The following is a 27,142-nucleotide window of genomic DNA, read 5'->3' as shown; positions in this document are numbered from 1 at the left end:
CACCTATCTAAATAAAAGTATTACACAAGGCATTGAAAAACAATTATATTAGTAGTACTAAATGTTATAAAACGGGTCCTAGGAGTGAATAGTAATAGTAGCTTGATTCAAGTTGTCCATCAGGTTTGCACAAGAAAATGTCTAGAGTGAAGTACTATGCAAGCGCAACAAAGCTCTGAAAAAAAAACCAAATAGACAGAGACATCGATTCATTTTATATCGCTATCTTTATTTGTATCAGATTCCAGGGAAAACAAAAAAGACTTTAGGCCTTGTATCCACGGCTGGATCTGCGCCCACGAGCACGCTCAAACTTCCTGCCCTTGGAGCGAATGTAGGGCCTGAGGGAGAGAAGGATATGCCATTAATTCAGTGTTTATAAGTGTTTCAAACCACTTCCTAGATTCTGCAGATAATGCAAATCTGCCAGTCTATCAACTTAATGTAAACCAAAGCTATAGTCTGGGGAGAAAACTAGCAAAATACAGCTAGGCCTGATGCATTTAAATTATGCATTTTTCCTTCTCCGTTCCTTCAAGTAATCACCGATATGATATAACTGGGTTGGAGAAAGTGAATCTAGTGGATCTCAGGCGCATACATTTTTAATATTTTGTAAATAAACATTGAGTTCAACAAATTGTTCTACACCAAAAACGTTATATTTTGATCAGAATGATCCAGATTCTGGAATCCTCCGTTTTGCAATTCAAGATCAATCTGGACGTTAAAAAAAAAAAAAAAATCAGATGAATCATTCTGATCAAGAGGCCACAACATCAAGATCACTGAATCCAGATGTCCAGTGCTTTGAACAGGCCTACCTACACCTCGCCATCTACTGGACAGGTTATGGCACTACCACTAAACTGTCATAGGGAACCCGAGAGGAGTAAACTAATGTATATAGTGGTATTTGTATTTATATCATAAGATTTTCACTGTACCCTGCAATTACACCTGCAACCCCTGTAGGTGACAACATTTTTGTTACTTGCGATGTTCAACGATGTAAAGTCGCACGCGTGACTGTGCTCCTTTTCCCTTTATGGCAGTCTCTCTCAGTCTACCTGACTGCAAAGCCTAGTCAGACTGGCCTGTGCTCTTGTTCTTACAAGCGAAATGAAAAGATTCATTAATCCAACATAATAGAAGGACAATCACTGTCTGCACACCGCTCTCACCATCACTGCTAACATGTACACCCCCCCCAATTTAGTTCAGATCTACATGATTCACGTGGATGACCCATTTTGAAATCATACCTGTATTTGACACTTCTCAATACAAACAAATTGCCACATTCAGTACCTATACTGCAGTCAAATTAATTTAGATCTAAGAGTATTTTAAACCTCCTCACCTTAGTTATATTGACATATCTTGGTTGTAGTGCCTTTCACCTTTATAAACCTACCCTGAATGCACCGTTCCGGTGGGATCAGGATTATCGGCATCTAAAAACAACCCTAATCACTGCCTTTTGAGTTTTGAAAAACGCAAAAACAAATCTTCCCTATACAGAGGACCCAACTCTCATTTACCAGTTTTGAAATAATAAATTTGAACAATGAATTCAATTGCCATTTTTTTAACACTGGGCTCAGGGGATAATTCAGTCAGGTGCAACATATAGATTAGAACATTTCAGACAAACTGACAATTGTTTCTACATGACAAGAGAAACATGGTTGTCCTTCTCTACACAATGCACATCTAGTATCCTCATTCTAAGGGCTCTCCACAACAAGCCCCTGTACTAACAAAACATCTTATCGAAGTTCTCAATATTCAGAAAGTGTCCTCCGTTTAAAAACATTTGTGATTTTCATTGAAAACCAAACAGGAACGAACTTTTCAAACAATTTGGAAAACATTCTCTACGTTGATAGATATTGAATGAAACCCTAGGAGAGCAGCAATCTCAAGAAAGGGGTACAATACTCACTTGGTGTGGCTGTGGGGGGTTCCACAGGCTTTTCCAAAATGCCTGTACACCTCTCTGCCCTTACGGGGTCCTGAAAGAAGGAAAACAAGTGAGTTTCAGACCAGAGTAACAGGGCTGTCACTACTTAATAGCCACAAAGCCAAAATTGCCTATGATGTAAAAATGAATGAACACAAAATTAGCTTTTTGGCCGTAATTTAGGTTAGCAGTGTGGTTAAGGTTAGGTTTAAGAGAAATTTTAGAAACAGGCAGGGTTTAGCCATAATCCGACTGTGGCGGTGATAACAGTAACAGGACTGTAGAGCAAAGGTACAATAGAATATTCCCAGCATAACTTTAAACTTGAACATCGTTCAAACTAGCAGTGTTCTTACCTGACAGCAGCACGGTGCCCTGTCCTTTGGGGGCAGCCAGAGCCAGCTGGTCAAAGGTCATGACCTGACCTCCGGCCTTCAGGATCCTGCGGCGAGCGCCGTCAGTTACCTTCAGAGCGCACACCTAAGGGAAGGGAGAACAGAGCACGTTTAGCAACTCATGTTAACACTTAATTCATTTTCAGTGAAGTAGTCTAACACTAGTCCAGAAGAGCTACCTAGTTACAGGGTGTGAATGCTTTTGTTGTAGCCCAACACCAGATTAAAATTGTCAGGGGTGTATTTACTCCGCCAATTGTTGTAAAACGTTTCTTAAAACGGAAGCAAAGGTAACGGAGGGACCTACCTGAATTTGTCCAATAGAAATGCTAGTTTTGCTCTTAAACAGTTTCCTCAATAAATACACCCCAGGTTAAACCAGGTGTGTTAGTGCTGGAGCAAAAGCCTGACCCAAACAGGCATCCAGTAAGTTAAAACAATCTTTACCTTGAGCTTGGGGATATCCTGAATTCTGACATCATCAGTGACGGTTCCCACGACAACTGCGGTTCGGTTCTCACGACCAGGCAGTTTCATCTTACGGATCTGAAGAGGACGTCAAATAGTTCAGACGAGGGACAACCGCCACAGGGTAAAGATAAATACTAAGATGCTTTCACTTTTCTATGTATTCATATCAATAAACCTGGAAGGACATTGTCCCGGTTTCTCAATAGCAATGGAACTTAGGCTAACGAGGGTTAATTGGATGCATCGTTCCTACAAACTGGCGAATATGTAACACGAGTATCCCAAAAACACAACACTGCGAGAACGTTCACAAGTGCGTGGTTGGAGCTGCCTCAATACTGATCGGAACGAAAGAAAGGCAGCGCAGCTCTCAGATCAACTTTCTCCATTCAAATCATACTGACGACAGATCAGACCCTAGAGGGATATTACCACCGTTGACTACAAATATTTAGGCAGTTTTGTCTAATCCAATAAAAATGCACCAAATAAGATTTGTCATCATTGCCCGTTACACATTAAATATTGAGGCAAAAACCTACAATTATAAAAATATAACTAATTGAACGTCAAATCAATTTAGATGACTGAAATAGGCATATATATATTTTTTTTTACCTTTATTTAACTAGGCAAGTCAGTTAAGAACAAATTCTTATTTTCAATGACGGCCTAGGAACAGTGGGTTAACTGCCTGTGCAGGGGCAGAACGACAGATTTGTACCTTGTCAGCTCGGGGGTTAGAACTTGCAACCTTTCGGTTACTAGTCCAACACTCTAACCACTAGGCTACGCTATGTAGCCTGTGTTTTATCCTATCCTGTGTGACCTGGCTGGACTCAAGCCTGGGGGGGGGGGGTGTACAGTTCAAACACATACAGAGTATTAATATATTAGGCAAGGCTCTTTGATTTACATATAAATGTCCCAGAGACCCGCTAGAGTCTAGACTGTTATCATAGTCCTGGAGGGCCGATGACACTCTTTCCATAGTCAACAAATCCATGACTTCCATGCTGAAGCACTGTGGTTTACACTCTCTCCAATTCAGAAGTATTGTTGGTTTGACTGATAGGAAAGCCAGTACAGTGATATGTTGCGTGGTTCTAGGTTGGATATTGTCCACCCTACTTCCTAGCAGGCACACTAAAGGACAGACAACATATCTACCTCAGTCCAAAATCTTTTGACGTCTGGACATTTCCATAAAATATGCATTTGTGTACCAACCTCACCGCAGCCATGCCAATACAATTCTGAAAGGCTTTGATAACAAAAAAAAATTCAACCTGTGAGGTGTAATATAAGCCTATGTAAGACCATTTGAATAATTTTATACCTTACAGTTAGTTGGATATCAATGTTTTTCCATATTGCATCCCACTGTACTGCAGTGAGAGATACACCCAAGTCCTGTTCCCAATGTAACGGAGTAGGGATGTTGCTGTTTGGGGAGGAGAGACCAACCAGCTTGTATAAGGTGGAAATCGTTCCTTTCCCATTAGCAGCACCCCTTAGTTTGTTGTCCATCACGCTTAGATCCCACATCAACACCATGAGGAAATAGATTATTGATTTAAGTTGCAAATAAGGTAGAAATGCCATATTATTTAAGCCAAACTCTGCTGTCAACTCTTTAAAATGGTTTGACATCACCATCCCTTATGACCTGCCCCACCTGACTGATGTTTTGGCATAGCCAGGTAATATTAGCCAATGTCTTTCTCCCTGTAGTAAACAAGGGGTTGTTCCATATTGGACATGAGGGATGCTTCATAGATAACCTTTATGAAGTATCTTTGCCACGTCACATGAAAACTCAAGTGGCTTATCTTACAGTAGCACTTGGGGTAATACCATAATGATGATATAGAGATTAAATTACTGTCACAAGACAAGTAATACAAATAAACAGGAACAGCTAATCCATCCTTGCTTCTTGACATGGACAGTGTATGGTTAATTATTGGTTTCTTATCTTTCCACAATAAGCCAGAAAATAAACTACACATCTCTTTAAACCAGTACTGAGAGAATTGAAGGGGTACAGAGGACATAAGGAACGGTAGCCTAGGGAGTATGTTCTTTATCACCTCTGATCGTCCCTATAGTGCTAAAAAAAGGTAGAACTGTCATCCCTAATGAGCTGTAGGACCCTTGGTATCGTACAGCTGGGATTTGACAGTGTTAGTATGATAGAGTATAAATTGGTTTTGAAGTCATGACCACTCAGTGATACCACTTATATCCCCCTTAGACTGTTTTAATGCGGTTCTCTCGGTTTCCATTGCAAGATAAAAAAAAATATTATTATCCTTTGCTCATTTGTAACAATAAAGACATTTGCAACTTCGTATTTGTAGTCAACTTTGTTCTGAAGTTATCTGCGGTCAGAAACATCTTGATTCCATGTTTAGCGGAGATCTTGTGTATAAAGTGACACAGATGGGCAAAAAAATAATCCAACGACAAACACTCAGTAAATAATGAGCGGTTTCAAGTCCAATTTTAGTAACGATGGTTTTGGGAAACCGCTGAGCTTGTACAAAGCTCCAACAATGAACTTAGTCTTAAGATGCATTTGGGAAACTGTGCCATTACATTTAAGTAATTTAGCAGACACAGGAGCAATAAGGGCATGACAGACTTTTCACCTAATGGGTTTGGAACCAGCAACCTTTCAGTTACTGGCCCAATGCTCTAAAATCGCTAGGCTACCTGCCACCCCAAATGGGACATGTTCAAGAAGTCACATGAGAGGTGGAAAGATCTCCAGCTCACTCAAAGATAACAAATCATCAGAAGGTATATTAACAACGACATAGGAGTCAAAGGTCAAAAGAGAATCATAACTAGAATGTTTGAGCAAGGAAGTGTCAAAAGCACCAATAAAGCTTGGTAGCGCAACAGGCATAAGCAGGAGTACCAGCTGAAGTTGTCCTCCCACTTGTACTGTTGCCTTTGAAGTCTTTGAATCTGTGAACGTTACTGCCATTCAATTTAGTTGATTGTAGCAATTTGATTCTGTAGCAGGTTAAAAACACAGCAAAGGGACAGATTGATGTAACTCACCATGCGAGACACTGATATCGGAGGCCTGTGGGTCCTGCTCATGAAGAGCCTCCTGAGGACCACCTTGTTGAAGGGAGCAGTGGAGCGACGGGCCAGGAATCTGTACAGCTTTGGGGAAGAGAACAAACATTTATAAAGTATTGACTACTCAATGTAAAATGTTAACAAGGGTTACTCTGAGCTATGTGCTGCATAGATTTTACAATTAACAAAAAAAAGTATAACATTAAGATGGTAAAATCAACAACTTAGTTGTCGGACTACTTGTTTACATGACAATGCCTTAATGTTAACTTGAATCAATGTATAAAGGTTGTGACACTTACCTTGACCAGGAGCCTCAGGTAGATATCCTGACTCTTGGGCTCCTTTCGGTGCACCTTACGGTCCTTGTTGTGTCGGATGTCAACTCCCTGTGAATAGATGGTGCAGGTAAATGCATGTAAACTTGCCATTCGCGCACTGATCAATTGAAAACCAAATCATTAGTTACACATTGTTAATGACACTTCTGATCACTGTGCCAGGAAAAGTACCGTTGCATGCTTCTGAACCCTATGCTTTATGGCTAGGCCTCAAACGACTGTAACGTTAGTAGACGTGGTCTGTGTAACTCATACCTAAACAGCACACAAATCATTCATACCCAACTTGAATTTGGCGGCATACCGTTTAGCATAACGTTGCAGTCTCATACACAGCGGCTAACTAGTGAGACAGTGGAGTAACATAGTTCACCAACACTGGTCAAATAGCACGTTTTCATTTAGGGGCATCAACCTAGACAGATATCCGATACATTCGGACTTGGAAAAGCCTCAAAACGAAGATACAAAAGTTACCGACATTCCTCGAACAGCAGTACCATTATCTTGTGTCTAAATTACACGCAGTCTTTCAGTAATTAGTGAAAATACCAGGTAGCAAGCTAGCTACTGTGACGCTAACCCCCGGTAGTGAAGGACTGAATCGTATCGCTAAAACGCCAAATAGTATTTCAATACCATTCGGAATTCAAACCAAAGACATCAAGGTAAATATTTACATGGAGATGGTTGAGTTGTGCTACTGTAAAAGTGAGGATGGACTTAGATTATCAAGTCGGAGCATTAACGATGTTTTCAGAATCTGTACCTACCATCTTAGACTCAGAGTGGAAAGGAAAAAGGAAGGGTCGCTGTCTCGCGATAAACACATCTCCGCGATTACGGAGGTCACACGCGTTTTCGTTGGCTGTTTTGCTATTACTTCCTGTGTGATCATCACGTCGTCCAAAAGTCATTATATTTATATTTTATGTTATTCTATTCGTTAATTAATTTAATCCATTCATCATTTGTGTATAGGCTAGTGTGAAGTGACTTTCTAACCAATAAAACCACTATGTGAAAAACAAATTACATTTCAAAATACAGTAGTCTATTATATTTTACCATGTGATTTACATACAATTAATAGCCAATTTTATTAACAGAACAGAACATTGAACTAGCTTCTCTTCTTGTAATTTGTCAGGCTCTTTATTTTTTTACTTTATAAAATATTTAAATATGTATGTTTTTGTGTCAGAATTCATAGTTCCAGCTTTGAGAGAGAAAAAAATGCATTTCTCATATATACAGTACCAGTCAAAAGTTTGGACACACCTACTCATTCAAGGGTTTTTCTTTATTTGTACTATTTTCTACATTGTAGAATAATAGTGAAGACCTCAAAACTATGAAAAAATGCATATGGAATGATGTAGTAAGCCAAAAAAGTGTTGAACAAATCAAAATATATTTTATATTTGAGATTCTTCAAAGTAGCCACCCTTTGCCTTGATGACAACTTTGCACATTCTTGGCATTCTCTCAACCAGCTTCATGAGGTAGTCACCTGGAATACATTTAAATGAACAGGTGTGACGTCTTTTTATTTTTAGTAATTTATTTATTTAACCTTTAATTAACTATGTTAAAAGTTCATTTCTGGAATTTCTGTCCTTCTTAATGTGATTGAGCCAATCAGTTGTGTTGTTACAAGGTATGGGGTGGTATACAGAAGATAGCCCTATTTGGTACAAGACAAGGTCCATATTATGGCAAGAACAGCTCAAATAAGCAAAGCGAAATGACAGTCAATCATTACTTTAAGACGTGAAGGTCAGTCAATGCGGAACATTTCAAGAACTTTGAAAGTTTCTTCAAGTGCAGTCGCAAAAACCATAAACTATGATGAAACTGGTTCTCATGAGGACCACCACAGGATAGGAAGACCCAGAGTTACCTCTGCTGCAGACGAAAAGTTCATTACAATTATTTGCACTTCAGATTGCAGCCCAAATAAATCCTTCACAGAGTTCAAGTAGCAGACGCATCTCAACATCAACTGTTCAGAGGACACTGCGTGATCAGGCCTTCATGGTCGAATTGGTGCAAAGAAACCACTACTAAAGGACACCAATAATAAGAAGAGACTTGTTTGGGCAAGAAACACGAGTACAAGCAAGTCTCGTGGAAATTTGTCCTTGGGTCTGAGTTTTGGTTCCAACCGCCGTGTCTTTGTGAGATGCAGAGTAGGTGAACGGATGATCTCCGCATGTGTGGTTCCCACTGTGAAGCATGGAGGAGGAGGTGGGGTGGTGTAGGGGTGCTTTGCTGTTGACACTTTCAGGGATTTATTTAGAATTCAAGGCACACTTAACCAGCAAGCCTACCACAGCATTCTGCAGCGATACGCTATCCATCTGGTTTTCCCTTAGTGGGACTATCATTTGTTTTTCAACAGGACAATGACCCAAAACACACCTCCAGGAATGTAAGGGAGTGAGTGATGGAGTGCTGCATCAGATGACCGGGGTTCCACAATCAGCCAACCTCAACCCAATTGAGATGGTTTGGGATGAGTTGGACCACAGAGTGAAGGAAAAGCAGCTAACAAGTGCTCAGCATATGTGGGAACTCCTTCAAGCTGGTTGGCTGTTGGAAAAGCATTCCAGGTGAAGCTGGTTAAGAGAATGCCAAGAGTGTGCAAAGCTGTCATCAAGGCGAAGGGTGGTTACTTTGAAGAATCTAAAATCTAAAATCTATTTTGATTGGTTCAACACTTTTTTGGTTACTACATGATTCCGTATGTGTTATTTCATAGTTTTGAGGTCTTCACTATTTTCTACAATGTAAAAAATAGTACTATTAAAGAAAAAACCTTGAATGAGAAGGTGTGTCCAAACTTTTGACTGGTACTGTACATATGCAGTGGGGAGAACAAGTATTTGATACACTGCCGATTTTGAAGGTTTTCCTACTTACAAAGCATGTAGAGGTCTGTAATGTTTATCATAGGTACACTTCAACTGTGAGAGACAGAATCTAAAACAAAATCCAGAAAATCATATTGTATAATTTGTAAGTAATTAATTAGCATTTTATTGCATACACTGCTCAAAAAAATAAAGGGAACACCAAAATAACACATCCTAGATCAATGGAAATCAAATGTATCAACCCATGGAGGTCTGGATTTGGAGTCACACTCAAAATTAAAGTGGAAAACCACACTACAGGCTGATCCAACTTTGATGTAATGTCCTTAAAACAAGTCAAAATGAGGCTCAGTAGTGTGTGTGGCCTCCACGTGCCTGTATGACCTCCCTACAACGCGTGGGCATGCTCCTGATGAGGTGGCGGATGAGGGGTCTCCGCCAACTCCTGGACAGTCTGTGGTGCAACGAGGCGTTGGTGGATGGAGCGAGACATGATGTCCCAGATGTGCTCAATTGGATTCAGGTCTGGAGAACGGGCGGGCCAGTCCATGGCATCAATGCCTTCCTCTTGCAGGAACTGCTGACACACTCCAGCCACATGAGGTCTAGCATTGTCTTGCATTAGGAGGAACCCAGGGCCAACCGCACCAGCATATGGTCTCACAAGAGGTCTGAGGATCTCATCTCGGTACCTAATGGCAGTCAGGCTACCTCTGGCGAGCACATGGAGGGCTGTGCGGCCCCCCAAAGAAATACCACCCCACACCATGACTGACCCACCGCCAAACCGGTCATGCTGGAGGATGTTGCAGGCAGCAGAACGTTCTCCACGGCGTCTCCAGACTCTGTCACGTCTGTCACATGTGCTCAGTGTGAACCTGCTTTCATCTGTGAAGAGCACAGGGCGCCAGTGGCGAATTTGCCAATCTTGATGTTCTCTGTGTTGGGCTGTAAGCACAACCCCCACCTGTGGACGTCGGGCCCTCATACCACCCTCATGGAGTCTGTTTCTGACCGTTTGAGCAGACACATACACATTTGTGGCCTGCTGGAGGTCATTTTGCAGGGCTCTGGCAGTGCTCCTCCTGCTCCTCCTTGCACAAAGGCGGAGGTAGCGGTCCTGCTGCTGGGTTGTTGCCCTCCTACGGCCTCCTCCACGTCTCCTGATGTACTGGTCTGTCTCCTGGTAGCGCCTCCATGCTCTGGACACTACGCTGACAGACACAACAAACCTTCTTGCCACAGCTCGCATTGATGTGCCATCCTGGATGAGCTGCACTACCTGAGCCACTTGTGTGGGTTGTAGACTCCGTCTCATGCTACCACTAGAGTGAAAGCACCGCCAGCATTCAAAAGTGACCAAAACATCAGCCAGGAAGCATTGGAACTGAGAAGCGGTCTGTGGTCACCACCTGCAGAACCACTCCTTTATTGGGGGTGTCTTGCTAATTGCCTATAATTTCCACCTGTTGTCTATTCCATTTGCACAACCATATGTGAAATTTATTGTCGATCAGTGTTGCTTCCTAAGTGGACAGTTTGATTTCACAGAAGTGTGATTGACTTGGAGTTACATTGTGTTGTTTAAGTGTTCCCTTATTTTTTTGAGCAGTATATATATATATATATATATATATATATATATATATATATATATATATATATATATATATATATATATATTTGCTTTCATTTAGCAGATGCTCTTATCCAGAGCGACTTACAGGAGCAATTAGGGTTAAGTGCCTTGCCATCATGCAAAGATGAAAAACACATTCTTTAAAATAACTACTTTAATCAAGTTATAAGCGTGCAGCACATAAAAGCTATTCAATGAAATAGTTGTCACAATTTTGTCATCACACAGCTCATCCAATAACATCCATATCAGTGAGAGGGGGGTTTGGTTTGTGTATCATCTTTCTGCTGTCTGAAATGGCACAGGAATACTGTCCACACCAGCGTGATGCCACCCACAAACACTGTATGAGCAACTGGGGGAACCAGGGAGAAATTCAATGCCTGAGAGAGAGAGAGAGAGAGAGAGAGAAAGAGAGAGAGAGAGAGAGAGAGAGAGAGAGAGAGAGAGAGAGAGAGAGAGAGAGAGAGAGAGAGAGAGAGAGAGAGAGAGAGAGAGAGAGAGAGAGAGAGAGAGAGAGAGAGAGAGAGAGAGAGAGAGAGAGAGAGAGAGAGAGAGAGAGAGAGAGAGAGAGAGAGAGAGAGAGAGAAAATCAGTGAGTGTGTGTGTATGCATATTATGTGTTATTGTTTCTACCTGCATTGTTGACCAGTAGACCACTCCAGTCTGTCATACCCAACAAAATGAGAGGGAGACAGGTGACCTAGACTTTCCTCTCTTCCTTCAGCAACTAATTCATGCTCTGCATCCTTACCTTGTATGAAGTCCAGAATTTCTCCCTCCAGTTTTCCAATGGGTCCTCTTTGTTTTCTAATACACTAAGACCTTAAAAAGAGTAACTCATATTATAGAACAATGTTTAAGCCTTACACATTGAAAGTTATATCACACCAACACACACGTGTAGCACTTGGGGATGTGTGAAACTTACTCCTCAGCCACACACACACACACACACACACACACACACACACACACACACACACACGCACACACACACACACACACACACACACACACACACACACACACACACACACACACACACACACACACCTATGAAGAAGGCACTGATAGTAGCGGGGGCAGCAACCAGTTGATCCAGCACTACCTTCCCTGACACCCTTTTGGCCCCTCCCCCTGGCAACATCCTCTCCAGCCCCTTCAGCCAATGGTAGTTGAAATTGGCATGGAAACAGAACCCAACAAAGGCCACTCGTGCGGTCTGGGACCAGTCAATATCAGCCCATGTTGTGACACTTTTAGTACCAGTGGAAATATTGGTTCCCTCCATGTTAAGCTTGGCCCCCTCTGAGTCATGGATGGTGTGTGTTCCCTTGTCTGTGTTTAATCCTCCACTCTGTTTCCCTCCAAGCATGCTTTGCTGTATGAGGTCCGCGGATGCGAACAGGGTTGTGTATTCGACCACATTGCTGATGTAGGGGTGGGCCTTAAACAAGGCCCAGGCTCGACTCATGGTTACTGGTGAATTCAGGGGAGAAACAAAGTGTTAACATTATGGAATAAGAATAAGAAAGAAAACTTTCCTTATGACTAATGAATTATATTACACTTACTTATAGGCTATCAGCATCACAAGCTAGATTCACTGATCATTTTATTTTGGATAAAAGTGAACTTTTGATTTCATTACATTATATTTCCTAAGGTCCCACCCAATCCTCAAAGCCAGTGGGCTATGATAGATAAATTAAACAAAATAATCTTGTTGTTTTGCCTTGTCAAATTGAGCTCTGACTCCTTGCTTTAGGCAAAGAGAGAGACAACTTACCTTACAACTTAGCTGTCTCATCCACCGCTTGGAACACAGCAGTGGCAGAGGCACAAGATTCACAGTGCTAGCTGCTGGAGGACACGGAAGGGTGGGTCAATGGAATTCTCAGCCAATAAGAGGCAGGTTCTCAGAGGTCAGAGAGGTCTGCTTGGGTGGTCAAAGTTCTGTCAGAGGGAGTGTGATAAGGCTTTACCTAGTAGCCTTCTTTTGCAATGAAAGCATGTGAGAAAAGCACAGATGGGGAAAGCAGGAGGGAGAGTGAATGGATACATGGAGAAAAAGAGCTAGAGGGATACAGAATGTAGTGTTCAGAACATGAATTAGACAGATCTGATGAATAGCAAGAGTTGTCATACTGGTACAATACCACCAATCAACCTAAATACAGTATTACTACAGTGCTACTACCACTATGCTTCTAAAGTAGCCTACTGTACTAGCCTATTAAATGCAGGACATTTGACTGATGCTCTCAGATAGTGTGTGTTTATAACTGACTTTGGTGGGAGAATGGTATTACGTTTCTCAACACATTCCCATTCATTGCCACAGCCATGTGTATGTGGCTACTTGGCAAAACTGCCAATAGTGACAACAACGATCCACACTCCTACTCTTTACTGCTGGAAAAGGGTTATGGGTGATGTCACTTACCAAAGTAATGGTCCACAGTATAAGTCAGCAAATCTATACCAACATTCCGTTTCTCAAAGGCAGAGTAGACCCTGGTCTCACGCATGTGGCTGCACTAAAAATAGATGCCACTCCTGAAACCACACTTCCCTCCTTTGGTTACCCGTGGTAAGTTGAATTTACAATGATAAGCACAGTGTATATATTTAAAGGAATAGTTCACCCCAAACTCGAAATTACATGGAATAAGATGGTGGCAATCATTTCCGCTTCCACTTTGGGATGGAGGCCTATAGATTTTCCTATTTGAAATAACACACACACTACCCGTTATTTCGTTATGCAGTGAGGATAGTCTATTCATTCGCTGTGCTGCCATAGATATGTAAAATAGAGTGCTAGGACAGACCTCTGCAGACCCTCAAGGGCAATGTGCCATTAGCAACCACCTCAGCTCTGAGCTCAGAAAATGTGATAATGAACAGCTTGTTAAGTACCTCAACTGGTGCGTTGTGTCTTTCAGTAGTTAACAAGCTGCCTTTAGTGTTCCTCACAATGGAGATGTGCGCCTACGCTTCTACAAGCAGTTGACTTCTCAGATAATTGCCCTCTTTCTTGTCTCTGTCTCTCATCCCTCACTTCCCCAGCCACTCTTCATTTGTCGGGCTGCTCTGTCTCAGAGCAGGCGATTGATGTGTGACACATACACACACACACACACACACAATCAACCACGAAACCCCACCTCTCTCTCTATCTGTACCTCAACCTGTCTTTCTGACACATTATTGGGAGTCCGTCTACAGAGCTAGAGATAGCCACAGCAGTGCCAAGGTGAGTTTTCTTTGTATTGTTCTATATTGTAGAATAGTTTTTGTTTAATAAGTGGTTTTACTGGTCCAGCTTGTTGGAGAATGATGCTGGCATCCCTAATGTTATGGGTTTGATTCTTGCATGGACCGTTATTCTGTCTGCTAAATGACCATTATTTAATCATTCCAATTACACCTTGGACAGAATAGTCGGCTGGACCAATTATTAGAAGGTTTTGGTTATTGTTTTAAACCAATGTAATATCTGAACAATTATGGGATACCCTAATATGTTACAGGAGTGCCCAGCCCACTTGTGTGGGTTTTGTTTCTGTAGGTCAGTTTAAGACTTAGTGAAGTTGTTGTAGTTTCACAATTGTGGCAACAGATTTCATGTCTCATGTAGGTTGACATTTTTGTTGTTGTTGTTGCATTCTGGTGTTCCACTGAAAATGTGAAACTGAATAATTCTAACTTAGACATTGTAGATAGGCCTTCAAGATTACACGACGAGTTTCCCACATTTCAATGGTTCTGTTACAAGTAATATCTACTGCCACTTCTAGTGGTATATGCTCCCATATGGTGGGAAGCTCACAAGAAATGTCTTTGGACTTAGGGAAACTCATATTTGACCTTATCCCCCTCTCCTAATGTTGATACCTCTGTTACCCCTCCCACCTCATCCTTCTCTCTCACCACATCCCCGATTAACACCCCAGACCTGTTACTCCTCTCCTCCCTTCTCCTCCTTCCAGCCATGCGTCCATCCAACTCTGTGACCTTTGAACCCAGGGTGGAGCGAGGTGTTCCCTGGGGTCGCGACCTCTTTACCTTTGTAACATCAGCAGCAGGCCACATGATGCGGACACTCCAGAGACCAAGGAAGAACAGGCCATCCAAACGTCAAGTCAACCACCGGCGCTTCCTACACAACATGATCCAGAGGTGTGTGTGTACCGTATGTGTTTCTGGTGAGAGTGAGTGCCATTATAAGATGCCTTAAACTGAAATGTTATACTGCCCCTTCTCTCAAACAGGAAGTTTGCAGAGATAGAGGCAGCCAATCACCAGCTTGTGTCTGTCCTCTTCTCAACGGAGGTAGCGAATAGCGACACACCTTCCCCATCACGACAGCCAATAACCACTGACCAATCTAACAGCACCTCTAAAGAAGGTATTCTCTCTTTAATCATCCAAGTAACTTGATGCATAAATTAAGCAAACTGGGCTCCTATGATGTTTATACTTATCTTCACATTTTGTCCTTTCTCCTCCGTCTGAATGAACCCACATGTTGACTCAGACTCCTCTCCAGCTCCTGTAAGTGCAGAAGCAAACCTTTGCCTTTGTTCACATGAAACTGAAGCCCTTGCAACAGAACAGAAAGACCCTGGAGACCAATGGAGGAGACTCAACCCCAAACATCTCCAAATGGACCAGTCCAACAGCAACACTCCAAGTAAAGGAACATACCAAACGACTCATAAACAGTGGGGCAGAACAGAAAATCAAACTGACTATAGATCATCCATAACATCAGAGAAAACCATTGTCTTAGAACAAGAGGAGGAACACTTTCACACAGAACCCTTCAGTTGTGATGTCACTTCAGAGGAGAGCCTTTATAGCTGGATAGACAGCATTAGAGAGAAATATGAAACACAACTCAGACACGACTCAAATTCAAATATCACGGCCCCAACTCAAAACCAGAGGGCCCTACCTTTAAACTTGGATACCTCAACTTTCAACCCAACACCCCTCTCTCCCGGACTCTCCCCTCTGTCCCTAGATTCCTGTGATTTTGGGGTCACAACGGTCGCAGACAACTCCGCTTGCTTCCAGTCCCAAAACAATATGTCAGACAGTGACACAGTGGAGAGCCAGAGAATGGACATGTTGAGCCTGTGGGACTCAGAGGTTGAACCACAGAATGATGGGGACCCTCCGGCCCATCTAGAGACAATCTGGGGGTATCCTGGTGATGAGAGGAGCCTAGGTGATAAGGCACACGTTGATGACATCACGTATCTGAACCAATCTGAAAGTTTCATAGAGAAGTTGATGCTCCACACCAGCAGCAGCAGGAGTGACGGTAGATCTGAGATGGAGAGGATTGACTGTGATGGAGGGCAGTATGAATACGGATCTGGATACGGATGTTCTATCGATCCAGTAACAGCCATAAGAGACTTCATTAGTGGCCAAGGCAGCTCACAGTGTATGTTGGAGAGTGCTGTGGGAAGACAAGGTACAGATAGGCAGTTCACATGTTTCAATATTAACCCAAACCAACTGTCCACCTCTGTAGGCTACCATTGTGACTTCCCAGACCCCAACATCCTTCAGAGGTCTTGTCCCCAACAAGATGGTACCTTCTCATTGGTGAATGATGATATGAATCAGAGTTGTATTCCCTTTGAGGGAGTGGCCAGATCCTTCCCGGCCCCAGTTCACACCCCTCATCCACATCAGGTTCTGACCCCGCCCCTGGAAGATGATTGGCTGTTCACTGATATCATGGGGGCCCATCAGTGTGAGTAGTGGGTCCCGCTACTGCCCAAATTCCCTGCAGTGCCACTAAAAAGGGGGAATGATACTTCACCTTATAAATGATCTATTGTGGTTTGACTGTATTACTGTATTCACTTCTTTATGTGTGTAATGTTAACTTATTGATAAATGGTGAAACGTAATTAAATAAGTCAGTGTTAGTCTCTCCTTACATTAAATTACAGTAAATGTGTACATTTAACAAATTGAAACACACAAAATGTCAAAACCAACAACATATATTAAAGTTCACCCCAGTCAGATATGTTTTATAATTACATCATCAACAAAAAAATGATAATAAACAACACATTTCCAAAATGTTCAATTTCCACAGAAGCCATAAAATAAATAAAATCAACAAAATTATAACACCTTTGAAAAAGCACCGGTCTCTACAGAGGCACAGACACTTCAGTTCTCTGATCACATTCCAGGGGTCAGCCTTCAACCTTTAACCTCAAACCAACCTTCCTACTACTTCCCCTGAAGACCAAACCTAGATATTTTAAAATGTAGTGATCTAAATTTTCACAACTTTAAAGTGACAGTTTGCATCCAAATAACATTTAAAACATCTGCTCAGATCTTTGACAAATCAGTTAGATTTACATATAAAATCTGCATCATCTCCAGAGAGATGGGACTGACTGTGAACCAATGCCAGCCACTGATACTGCCGGAGTCTGCCCTCTATTGGTGCATATGTAAAGTGCAGCATTTACAGTAACTTACAAAAAAAGTACATTTTGCCAAATAAATCACATGAAGAGGAAGAAAAAAAAGACCAAATACATGTCATCATTTTTTCTGTAATCAAATACTAATAGAACTCATTGTTAATTCAAAGATCCCATGTCCTCATTAGGCTGCTAGTTCTGAAGATCTGACTGTTTCTATAGTACTGTCATGAAAATGATCCAAATGGATCTTGGTTTGCTCTCCACAGAGTCAAGCTTGGCATGAGATAATGATGGGGAACTGTAACTTTTCTCTCCACTGTGTCAAGCTTAACATGAGATAATGATGGGGAACTGTAACTTTGCTCTCCACTGCATCAAGCTTGGCATGAGATAATGATGGGGAACTGTAACTTTGCTCTCCACTGTGTCAAGCTTGGCATGAGATAATGATGGGGAACTGTAACTTTTCTCTTTAAACAACCTTTTAGTTGTTCAACCCTGCATGCTTTTCAAGGGGAATGTCCTAGTCTTATGTGGAGGGAGATAAATACTCTTCCTTGTACAAGAGCAGACAACCGGGAGACTATATGCGGCCAATGCTATAATCAATGGAATGCACCGCCATGCAAATACGTAGTGTTTAACTAGACTGAGCAGCGAAACGTCCCTATGTCAAGGTGTCGTGTGTCTGTAAGAACAGTATGTGGACAGGATATTTATTCTCTGTACAGACTTCTGCTGTGTCAGGCAGAGAGGTTCTGGGGCTGAGAGGAGTTCAAATATAAACAACATACACTAACAAAAAGGCTTTGCACTTGTTAAACTTGAATGAATGGTGAATGTTGGAGATTAAAGGGGGCGGGGCATGTATCCTCTAAAACCATATCTTCTAACTGGCTAGAAATCTCCCTGTCTGTCACTTAATGAAAAGACAACACTTTGGAAGATTCGACCCCTTATGACTTCCGCAAAAACACTATTATGATATAAGGGGAAGGAAGCCTAGAGCGTTACTGTTCTAGAATGATCTATACAGAAATTCTGGGTAGAAACAGGGTTTTCTTGGTGCTTCATAGGACAGATCTGAAGACAATGAACTCAACGGAAGTTGCTGGAAAAATACCTCCACTTTGGTCTGTTATTCCAGAGGGTAGTTCTATGGATTACAGTGGAAATTCCTCCAACCAGTCTCCGCCCTACTACTCTACTTGAATCTATTCTATTCTACTACGTATACAATAAGTCCCTTTTCTCATCCATACGCCCACCATTTGGTTAAACACAAAAGCTTTGTTCCATAAATATATTACACAATGAATGAATTTAAAAAAACAATATTACAATGTACAATATGTCTGTTTGATAAACACAAAAGATATGGATGCTTATGATATGTTGAGAATGACTAGCAGTCTCAAAACACCAACATTACGTCCTCAATTTTCACATGTTCCTGTTCTGTGTAAGAGATTCCAGTGTCCTGCTCCACAGGTGAGTTCTGATGTAGTGTTGGTTACTGTCTTAAATGTCTGTCATCTCTCTGTCCTATATATTTCCAGTGCATTCCCTACTAACCAAGACCTACAAACTTCCCTAACATCCTGATACACTGTCAAATAGAACAACCAATACCCCATCCAGGAATTATTCAACAACACAAGTCTACATAGATAGACAGATGTTGTTAACCACAATCTACCTAGTAATTGTGATTCTGTTCTTAACCTCTCTCTATTGCCATGGTTACAGTATGTGTGAGGCCCTGCCTTCCTTTCCATCAGTGCCAGTGATACCATACCAGTATGCCATCTACCATCTACCATCTACTATGTCTGAACAGACTGGAAACAATACAAAAAACAACCAGTGGCAATAAATAATGGAGGATTTTGCTCATATTCAGACTGATATAAATGACATAGATTCAACTGCCTGTATTTATAAGTAGCGATATGTTAAAAACTTAAAGAAACTATCTACCTACTGTATCTATCTATCTACTGTATCTATCTACCTACTGTATCTATCTATCTACTGTATCTATCTACCTACTGTATCTATCTATCTACTGTATCTACCTACTGTATACCTACCTATGCAATCCATTGGCCTAACTACAGTAACTACCTATCTGTCTCAATCCAAAAAGGTCAATGAATGTCTAGATAACCCAGATCAGAGCACAGCACCGAAGACAGACTGCATGGTTCGTTTTGCAATAGTGTTTGATGCAACTGCAACAGCATGTTTGGTTGTCATCGCTTCTCATGACAAAAGATAGCAACATTTCATCATCTTATGACAATCATAAGATGGATTGATAAGGTCTACGATGATGCCGGTGTTTATGCCCTAGCCAGTTTCAACAGTATGTGTGATGATGAGGTGAAATATCATCAGTCTTTTTTTATAGAAACTTGACGCTGGCTTCATTCTTCATTGTGCATACAACAGCAAGGTTGATTATCATTTTTCATTTTTTCTCTCTCACTTATTAACCCTCTTCCCTGATTGATATTTCCCCCATATATGACCTAATTCAAACTACAAACAAATTAGTAATATATCCTAAAATACTTCACAGACATTCTGTTTGTTTTCTAAAATAATTTTAAAAATAATAACTTGGCCTTAAATTGAAATTCAGTGAGAGTGAGAGCTGGAAAGATAAACAACTCATGGGAGCTTCTCCCAGGCTTGTTAAAAGACAGAAGAGCATATCAGCTGTCTTTCACACTAGCAGTCAATGAGCGATTACCTTTTCCAAGACACACACTGACAGAGGGACTACATACATAGAAACATGAATCAGTCCCCTGTATGTGTGTGTGTGTGTGAGTGTGTGTGCGTGTTTCTCTAGTCTTGCAAAATGTCTTCCCAAACATGCAGATTGTCATTAACCCTTTGAGGAGTGGAACATTATTCGGAGTGTTTTATTCCAGGATTCTACAGCATTCTAGAACATTTAGCAGCCCTTTGCGATGTCCTCAACTAGAACGCTAAACACAGGCGGAATATTGTCAGAGTTCCTCAAAGGGTTAAACATGGCCTTACATTGATAGTGGCCAGTAGCCATCTTACTTCTGCCATTTGAATCATAATACAGTATCATAATAATAGAACATGGCTATGATGATATATTTCACTTTCCCTCAGATTTCTGGGAGAGGAAGTTCCCCCCAGTGAGATTACAGTCCATATTCTTGCTCACGAATCATCAACAAATCTTCTTCCCCCATTAAATTGTGTGAGAGTGAGAGTGAGAGTGAGAGTGAGAGTGAGAGAGAGAGAGAGAGTGTGTGTGTGTGAGTGTGTGTGTATGCTCTCTGTTCTAGTTTGGACTGCAGAGCAAAGAGTTAAAAAAAGTGCAGGATCAGTAGGTCAGTCTATGTGAGGGTGTATTTGTATGTACATATACATGTATGCAGGTCTATGTGTACATATACATGTATGCAGGCCTATGTGTACATATACATGTATGCAGGCCTATGTGTCTGTGTGAGTATGTATCTGTATGTATGCGTGTGTGTTTGTGTGTGTGTTACTCAGTGTCGTTGAGGCTGTATGGTGGGGGGGGTCCTAGACTGTTGTTTTCAGAGGGGGGTGTGGGGGTGCCGGGGCCAGTTCCGGGGCCAGTACCAGAAGAAGGAGTCGGGGAGGGGGGGGGCTCCTCCGAGTCAGAGTTCTCACACGACAGATCATCCACCAACGCCCTGCGACCTGAGCGCATCCCAAGGGGCATCGGAGCACGCCTGGCGGGAGAGAGGTGGTAGAGAGGGTCATGGAGATGGAGAGGAGATAAAGGGAGGGTTCATACAGTGCATTCAGAAAGTATTCAGATCCCTTGACCTTTTTCCACATTTTGTTACATTACAGCCTTATTGTAAAAATGGATTAAACCAATTCTTTCACTCATCAATCGACACACAATACTATAATAATAATGACATAGCAAAAACAGGTTTTTATAAATTTAAAACTTTTATTCAAAAATGTAAAACTGAAATATCACATTTACATAAGTATTCAGTCCCTTTACTCAGAGCTTTGTTTTCATCACAGATCTTTCTGTACATCTTTCACTCGATCCTGACTAGTCTCCCAGTCCCTGCTGATGAACATTTTCCCCACAGCATGATGCTGCCACCACCATGCTTCACCGTAGGGATGGTGCCAGGTTTCCTCCAGAAGTAACACTTGGCATTCAGGCCAGAGTGCAATCTTGGTTTCCTCAGACCAGAGAACCTTATTCTGTCACGCCCTGATCTGTTTCACCTGTTCCTGTTATTATCTCTAGGTATCGCTTATTTTCCACAGTGTATTTATCCCTGTGTTTCCTGTCTCTCTGTGCCAGTGTATTTATCCCTGTGTTTCCTGTCTCTCTGTACCAGTTTGTCTTGTATGTTAGTCAAGTCAACCAGCGTGTTTTGCCCGTACTCCTTTTCCTATTCTCTTTTTGTCTCTTTTTGATAGTCTTCCCGGTTCTGACCCCTGCCTGACTCTGGACTACTTTCCCGCCTGCCTGATCATCCTGTCTGCCCTGACCTTGACTCTGCCTGCCCTTCGGTACCGTTTGGACACTGAAGTGGTTTTGACCTTATCCCTGTCCATGACCATTCTCTTGCCTTCCCCCTTTTGGATTAATAAATATTGTAAGACTCCAACCATCTGCCTCCTGTGTCTGCATCTGGGTCTCGCCTTGTGTCATGATAGTTTCTCATTGTCTGAGAGTCTTTAGGTGCCTTTTGGCAAACTCCAAGCATGCTGTCATGTGCCTTTTACTGAGGAGTGGCTTCCGTCTGGCCAATCCACCATAAAGGCCTGATTGATGGAGTGCTGCAGAGATGGTTGTCCTGGAAGGTTCTCCCATCTCCACAGAAATACTCTAGAGCTCTGTCAAAGTGACCATCGGGTTCTTGGTCACCTTCCTGACCAAGGCTCTTCTCCTCAGATTGCTCAGTATGGCTGGTTGGCTAGCTCTAGGAAGAGTCTTGTTGGTTCTAAACTTCTTCCATTTTTTAGTACGCTTCCCCAGATCTGTGCCTCGACACAATCTTGTCTCGGAGCTCTCCGGACAATTCCTTCAACCCCATGGCTTGGTTTTTCCTCTGACATGCACTGTCAACTGAGACCTTATATAGACAGGTGTGTGCCTTACCAAATAATGTCCAATCAATTGAATTTACCACAGGTGGCATCCAATCAAGTTGTAGAAACATCTCAAGAATGATCAATGGAAACAGGATGCACCTGAGCTCAATTTCGAGTTTAATAGCAAAGGGTTTGAATAGTTACGTAAATAAGGTATTTCTGTTTATTTTTATTAAATTAGCAAACATTTTTTTTTACTTTGTCATTATGGGGTATTGTGTGTAGATTGATGAATAAAAAAAAATATATTGTAGAATAAGTCTGTAACGTAACAAAATGTGGAAAAAGGGAAGGGGTCTACTTTCTGAAGTGTATATCTGATATGTCTCTATGAGGGACTGGAAAGACAAGAGCCCTCTTGTGTTATAAAGGTTACTAAACCCCTGAGACATCAAACTAATGAGAGGACAGTATTTCCTCAGTTTAAAATATACTGTAGTCCACACAACTAACAGAAATCTTAACTTAATGAATTGCACACGCACGCACACACAGACCTACTTCTCTGGTTTCCGTTCAGATGTGGTGATGCTGAGTGGATGGAGTGGAGTGTGAGGCAGACTGATGGACAGTGTGTCAGTATTAGATGAGGTCAATGGAAGAAACAACATGCAATAATACAACATGGTGGTAGTAGGTGGCAATGGAACTGGGAGGGTCACTCAGATTACACACACACACACACACACACACACACAGTGGTAGTATTACCTGAGGTGGCTGCGTAGAGCGGTGATCTCGCGGGTCATGCTCTGGGAGCTGTCAGTCAGCTCCTCCATCTCTCTCTGCAGTTTACGTCTCTGGGCGTTGGAACGAGAGTTATCCTCCTCCACCTCCTCGAGCTGCCTCTTCAGCTGCCTCAGCCGGCCCATAGACTTATCCAACTGGAGAGAGGAGGGAGGGGGAAGGGTGTAGAGGGAGTGAGAGAGATGAAGAGAATGGTTCAAGTGGAAGAGGAGAAGACAATAGAAGAAGGGGGAAAGGGTATCAGAGAGGGCCAGAGGGAGACAGTTGGCCAGATTAAGCACAGAACACGAGGACTGGGATTACATCCCACAGATTAAATTCTAGATGATTTTTGAGAGGGGGTCAGTATCACTACCTCTACACTGTAGAGGGATTATTTTGTTAGGTATAATTTGGGAGGAGATAACCAACTACCTTCCCCTGGTGCCAGGGCTGGATTAGATTAGGATTGGGATTAGCAGGACCAACCACTCCTTTTGGGATGAAAACACACCCTACTGTATCTCTCCATCAAGAGGTTTCATACCTGTTCTCTGGACTGGTCTGTACTGGTTCGTACCTGTTCTCTGTACTGGTCTGTATTGGTTCGTACCTGTTCTCTGTACTGGTCTGTACTGGTTCATACCTGTTCTCTGTACTGGTTCATACCAGTTCATACCTGTTTCATACCCGTTCATACCTGTTCTCTGTACTGATTCATACCTGTTCTCTGTGCTGGTCTGTACTGGTTGGTACCTGTTCTCTGTACTGGTACGTAACTGTTCTCTGTACTGGTCTGTTCTAGTTCATACCTGTTCTCTGTACTGGTCTGTACTGGTTCATACCTGTTCTCTGTACTGGTTCGTACCTGTTCTCTGTACTGGTCTGTACTGGTTCATACCTGTTCTCTGTACTGGTCTGTACTGGTTCATACTTGTTCTCTGTACTGGTCTGTACTGGTACTTACTTGTTCTCTGTACTGGTCTGTACTGGTTCGTACCTGTTCTCTGTACTGGTCTGCATGTCTCCTCTCGTCCTCTGCCTGCATCAACACCTCCTTCAGTTTTTTCTCTGTCTTCCTCACCAGCTTGTTGGCTGTCGCTCGCTCTCTGGGGGGAGGGGAGATAGACTGTGAGGCATGTTTTATCCCCATACCCAGAACATACAGTCAGAATAGTAGTGGAAGAAGTTAGATGTTAGAGGGAGGAGATGGGAAGGAAAGGGAAGAGGGGGATGGAAGGAGAAGGAAAGAGAGGGGAAAGTAACAAGGCGAGAGAAGAAGTAACAAGGCGAGAGAATAAGTAACAAGGCGAGAGAAGAAGTAACAAGGCGAGAGAAGAAAGTAACAAGGCGAGAGAAGAAGTAACAAGGCGAGAGAAGAAGTAACAAGGCGAGAGAAGAAAGTAACAAGGCGAGAGAAGAAGTAACAAGGAAAGAGAGAAGTAAAGCGAGAGAAGAAGTAACAAGGCGAGAGAAGAAGTAACAAGGCGAGGAAGAAAAGTAACAAGGCGAGAGAAGAAGAAGAGAAGAAGTAACAAGGCGAGAGAAGAAAGTAACAAGGCGAGAGAAGAAGTAACAAGGCGAGAGAAGAAGTAACAAGGCGAGAGAAGAAGTAACAAGGCGAGAGAGGAAAGGAACAAGGCGAGAGAAGAAGTAACAAGGCGAGAGAGGAAAGTAACAAGGCGAGTAACAAGAGAGAAGAAGTAACAAGGCGAGAGAAGAAGTAACAAGGCGAGAGAAGAAGTAACAAGGCGAGAGAGGAAAGGAACAAGGCGAGAGCGAAAGGAACAAGGCGAGAGAGGAAAGGAACAAGGCAAGGCGAGAGAGAAGAAGGAACAAGGCGAGAGAAGAAGTAACAAGGCGAGAGAAGAAGTAACAAGGCGAGAGAAGAAGTAACAAGGCGAGAGAGGAAAGTAACAAGGCGAGAGAAGAAGTAACAAGGCGAGAGAGGAAAGTAACAAGGCGAGAGAAGAAGTAACAAGGCGAGAGAGTAACAAGGCGAGAAGAAGGAACAAGGCGAGAGAAGAAGTAACAAGGCGAGAGAAGAAGTAACAAGGCGAGAGAAGAAGTAACAAGGCGAGAGGCGAGGAAGAAGTAACAAGGCGAGAGAGGCGAGAAGAAGTAACAAGGCGAGAGAAGAAGTAACAAGGCGAGAGAAGAAGTAACAAGGCGAGAGTAACAAGGCGAACAAGAGAAGAAAGTAACAAGGCGAGAGAAGAAAGGTAGCAAGGCGAGAGAAGAAAGGAACAAGGCGAGAGAGAAGAAGGAACAAGGCGAGATAGGAAAGGTAACAAGGCGAGAGAGGAAAGGAACAAGGCGAGAGAAGAAAGGAACAAGGCGAGAGAGGAGAAGTAACAAGGCGAGAGAAGAAGTAACAAGGCGAGAAAGTAACAAGGCGAGAAAGAAGTAACAAGAGAGAGAAAGAACAAGGCGAGAGAGGAAAGGAACAAGGCGAGAGAGGAAAGGAACAAGGCGAGAGAGGAAAGGAACAAGGCGAGAGAGGAAAGGAACAAGGCGAGAGAGGAAAGGAACAAGGCGAGAGAGGAAAGGAACAAGGCGAGAGAGGGAAAGGAACAAGGCGAGAGAAGAAGGAACAAGGCGAGAGAGAGAAGAAGTAACAAGGCGAGAGAAGAAAGTAACAAGGCGAGAGAAGAAGTAACAAGGCGAGAGAGGAAAGTAACAAGGCGAGTAACAAGGCGAGGAAAGTAACAAGGCGAGAGAAGAAGTAACAAGGCGAGAGAAGAAGTAACAAGGCGAGAGAAGAAGTAACAAGGCGAGAGAAGAAGTAACAAGGCGAGAGAAGAAGTAACAAGGCGAGAGAAGAAGTAACAAGGCGAGAGAAGAAGTAACAAGGCGAGAGAAGAAGTAACAAGGCGAGAGAAGAAGTAACAAGGCGAGAGAGGAAAGGAACAAGGCGAGAGAATAAGTAACAAGGCGAGAGAAGAAGTAACAAGGCGAGAAAGAAAGTAACAAGGCGAAAGAAGAAGTAACAAGGCGAGAGAAGAAGTAACAAGGCGAGAGAAGAAGTAACAAGGCGGGAGGAGAAAGTAACAAGGCGAGAGAAGAAGTAACAAGGCGAGAGAGGAAAGGAACAAGGCGAGAGAAGAAAGGAACAAGGCGAGAGAAGAAGTAACAAGGCGAGAGAAGAAAGGAACAAGGCGAGAGAATAAGTAACAAGGCGAAAGAAGAAAGGAACAAGGCGAGAGAAGAAAGGAACAAGGCGAGAGAAGAAGTAACAAGGCGAGAGAAGAAGTAACAAGACGAGAGAATAAGAGAGAAGAAAGGAACAAGGCGAGAGAAGAAGTAACAAGGCGAGAAGAAGTAACAAGGCGAGAGAAGAAAGGAACAAGGCGAGAGAATAAGTAACAAGTCGAGAGAGGAAAGTAACAAGGCGAGAGAAGAAAGTAACAAGGCGAGAGAAGAGGTAACAAGGCGAGAGAAGAAAGGAACAAGGCGAGAGAAGAAAGGAACAAGGCGAAAGAAGAAGTAACAAGGCGAGAGAGGAAAGTAACAAGGCGAGAGAAGAGGTAACAAGGCGAGAGAAGAAAGGAACAAGGCGAGAGAAGAAAGGAACAAGGCGAGAGAAGAAGTAACAAGGCGAAAGAAGAAAGGAACAAGGCGAGAGAATAAGTAACAAGGTGAAAGAAGAAAGGAACAAGGCGAGAGAAGAAAGGAACAAGGCGAGAGAAGAAGTAACAAGGCGAGAGAAGAAGTAACAAGACGAGAGAAGAAAGGAACAAGGCGAGAGAAGAAGGAACAAGGCGAGAGAAGAAAGGAACAAGGCGAGAGAATAAGTAACAAGTCGAGAGAGGAAAGTAACAAGGCGAGAGAGAAAGTAACAAGGCGAGAGAAGAAAGGAACAAGGCGAGAGAAGAAAGGAACAATGCGAGAGAAGAAGTAACAAGGCGAGAGAAGAAGTAACAAGGCGAGAGAAGAAGTAACAAGGCGAGAGACGAAAGGAACAAGGCGAGAGAAGAAGTAACAAGGCGAGAGAAGAAG

The 27,142-nt window shown here is 42.5% G+C and overlaps 3 protein-coding genes across 3 annotated transcripts; all 3 read right to left on the bottom strand.

Annotated features, from left to right (window-relative positions):
- Positions 1–208: 208 nt before the first annotated feature.
- On the bottom strand, positions 209–7,134 carry LOC139388563 (large ribosomal subunit protein eL18). Its single transcript, XM_071135300.1, has 7 exons — positions 7,043–7,134; positions 6,231–6,317; positions 5,905–6,012; positions 2,809–2,907; positions 2,323–2,446; positions 1,949–2,018; positions 209–341 (listed from the first exon to the last, which is right to left on the bottom strand). Exons 1-7 carry the CDS (start codon positions 7,043–7,045, stop codon positions 266–268), a joined length of 567 nt encoding a protein of 188 aa, XP_070991401.1. The 5' UTR covers positions 7,046–7,134; the 3' UTR covers positions 209–265.
- A 3,901-nt stretch (positions 7,135–11,035) lies between these two features.
- LOC139405742 (mpv17-like protein) lies at positions 11,036–12,264 on the bottom strand. Its single transcript, XM_071148164.1, has 4 exons — positions 11,844–12,264; positions 11,542–11,612; positions 11,424–11,453; positions 11,036–11,170 (listed from the first exon to the last, which is right to left on the bottom strand). The coding sequence occupies exons 1-4, from the start codon at positions 12,262–12,264 to the stop codon at positions 11,036–11,038; spliced, it is 657 nt and encodes a 218-aa protein (XP_071004265.1).
- An 8,252-nt stretch (positions 12,265–20,516) lies between these two features.
- LOC139406000 (myosin heavy chain, embryonic smooth muscle isoform-like) lies at positions 20,517–24,296 on the bottom strand. The gene is made up of 4 exons (XM_071148458.1): positions 24,144–24,296; positions 23,129–23,301; positions 22,919–22,978; positions 20,517–21,018 (listed from the first exon to the last, which is right to left on the bottom strand). The coding sequence occupies exons 1-4, from the start codon at positions 24,294–24,296 to the stop codon at positions 20,808–20,810; spliced, it is 597 nt and encodes a 198-aa protein (XP_071004559.1). The 3' UTR covers positions 20,517–20,807.
- Positions 24,297–27,142: the final 2,846 nt, after the last annotated feature.

The sequence above is a fragment of the Oncorhynchus clarkii genome, chromosome 3 (genome assembly GCF_045791955.1).
Source record: "Oncorhynchus clarkii lewisi isolate Uvic-CL-2024 chromosome 3, UVic_Ocla_1.0, whole genome shotgun sequence".
Taxonomy (NCBI): Eukaryota; Metazoa; Chordata; class Actinopteri; order Salmoniformes; family Salmonidae; genus Oncorhynchus; species Oncorhynchus clarkii.
The sequence above is the reverse complement of the archived record's forward strand: the minus strand, read 5'-3'. Positions and strand labels throughout refer to the sequence as shown.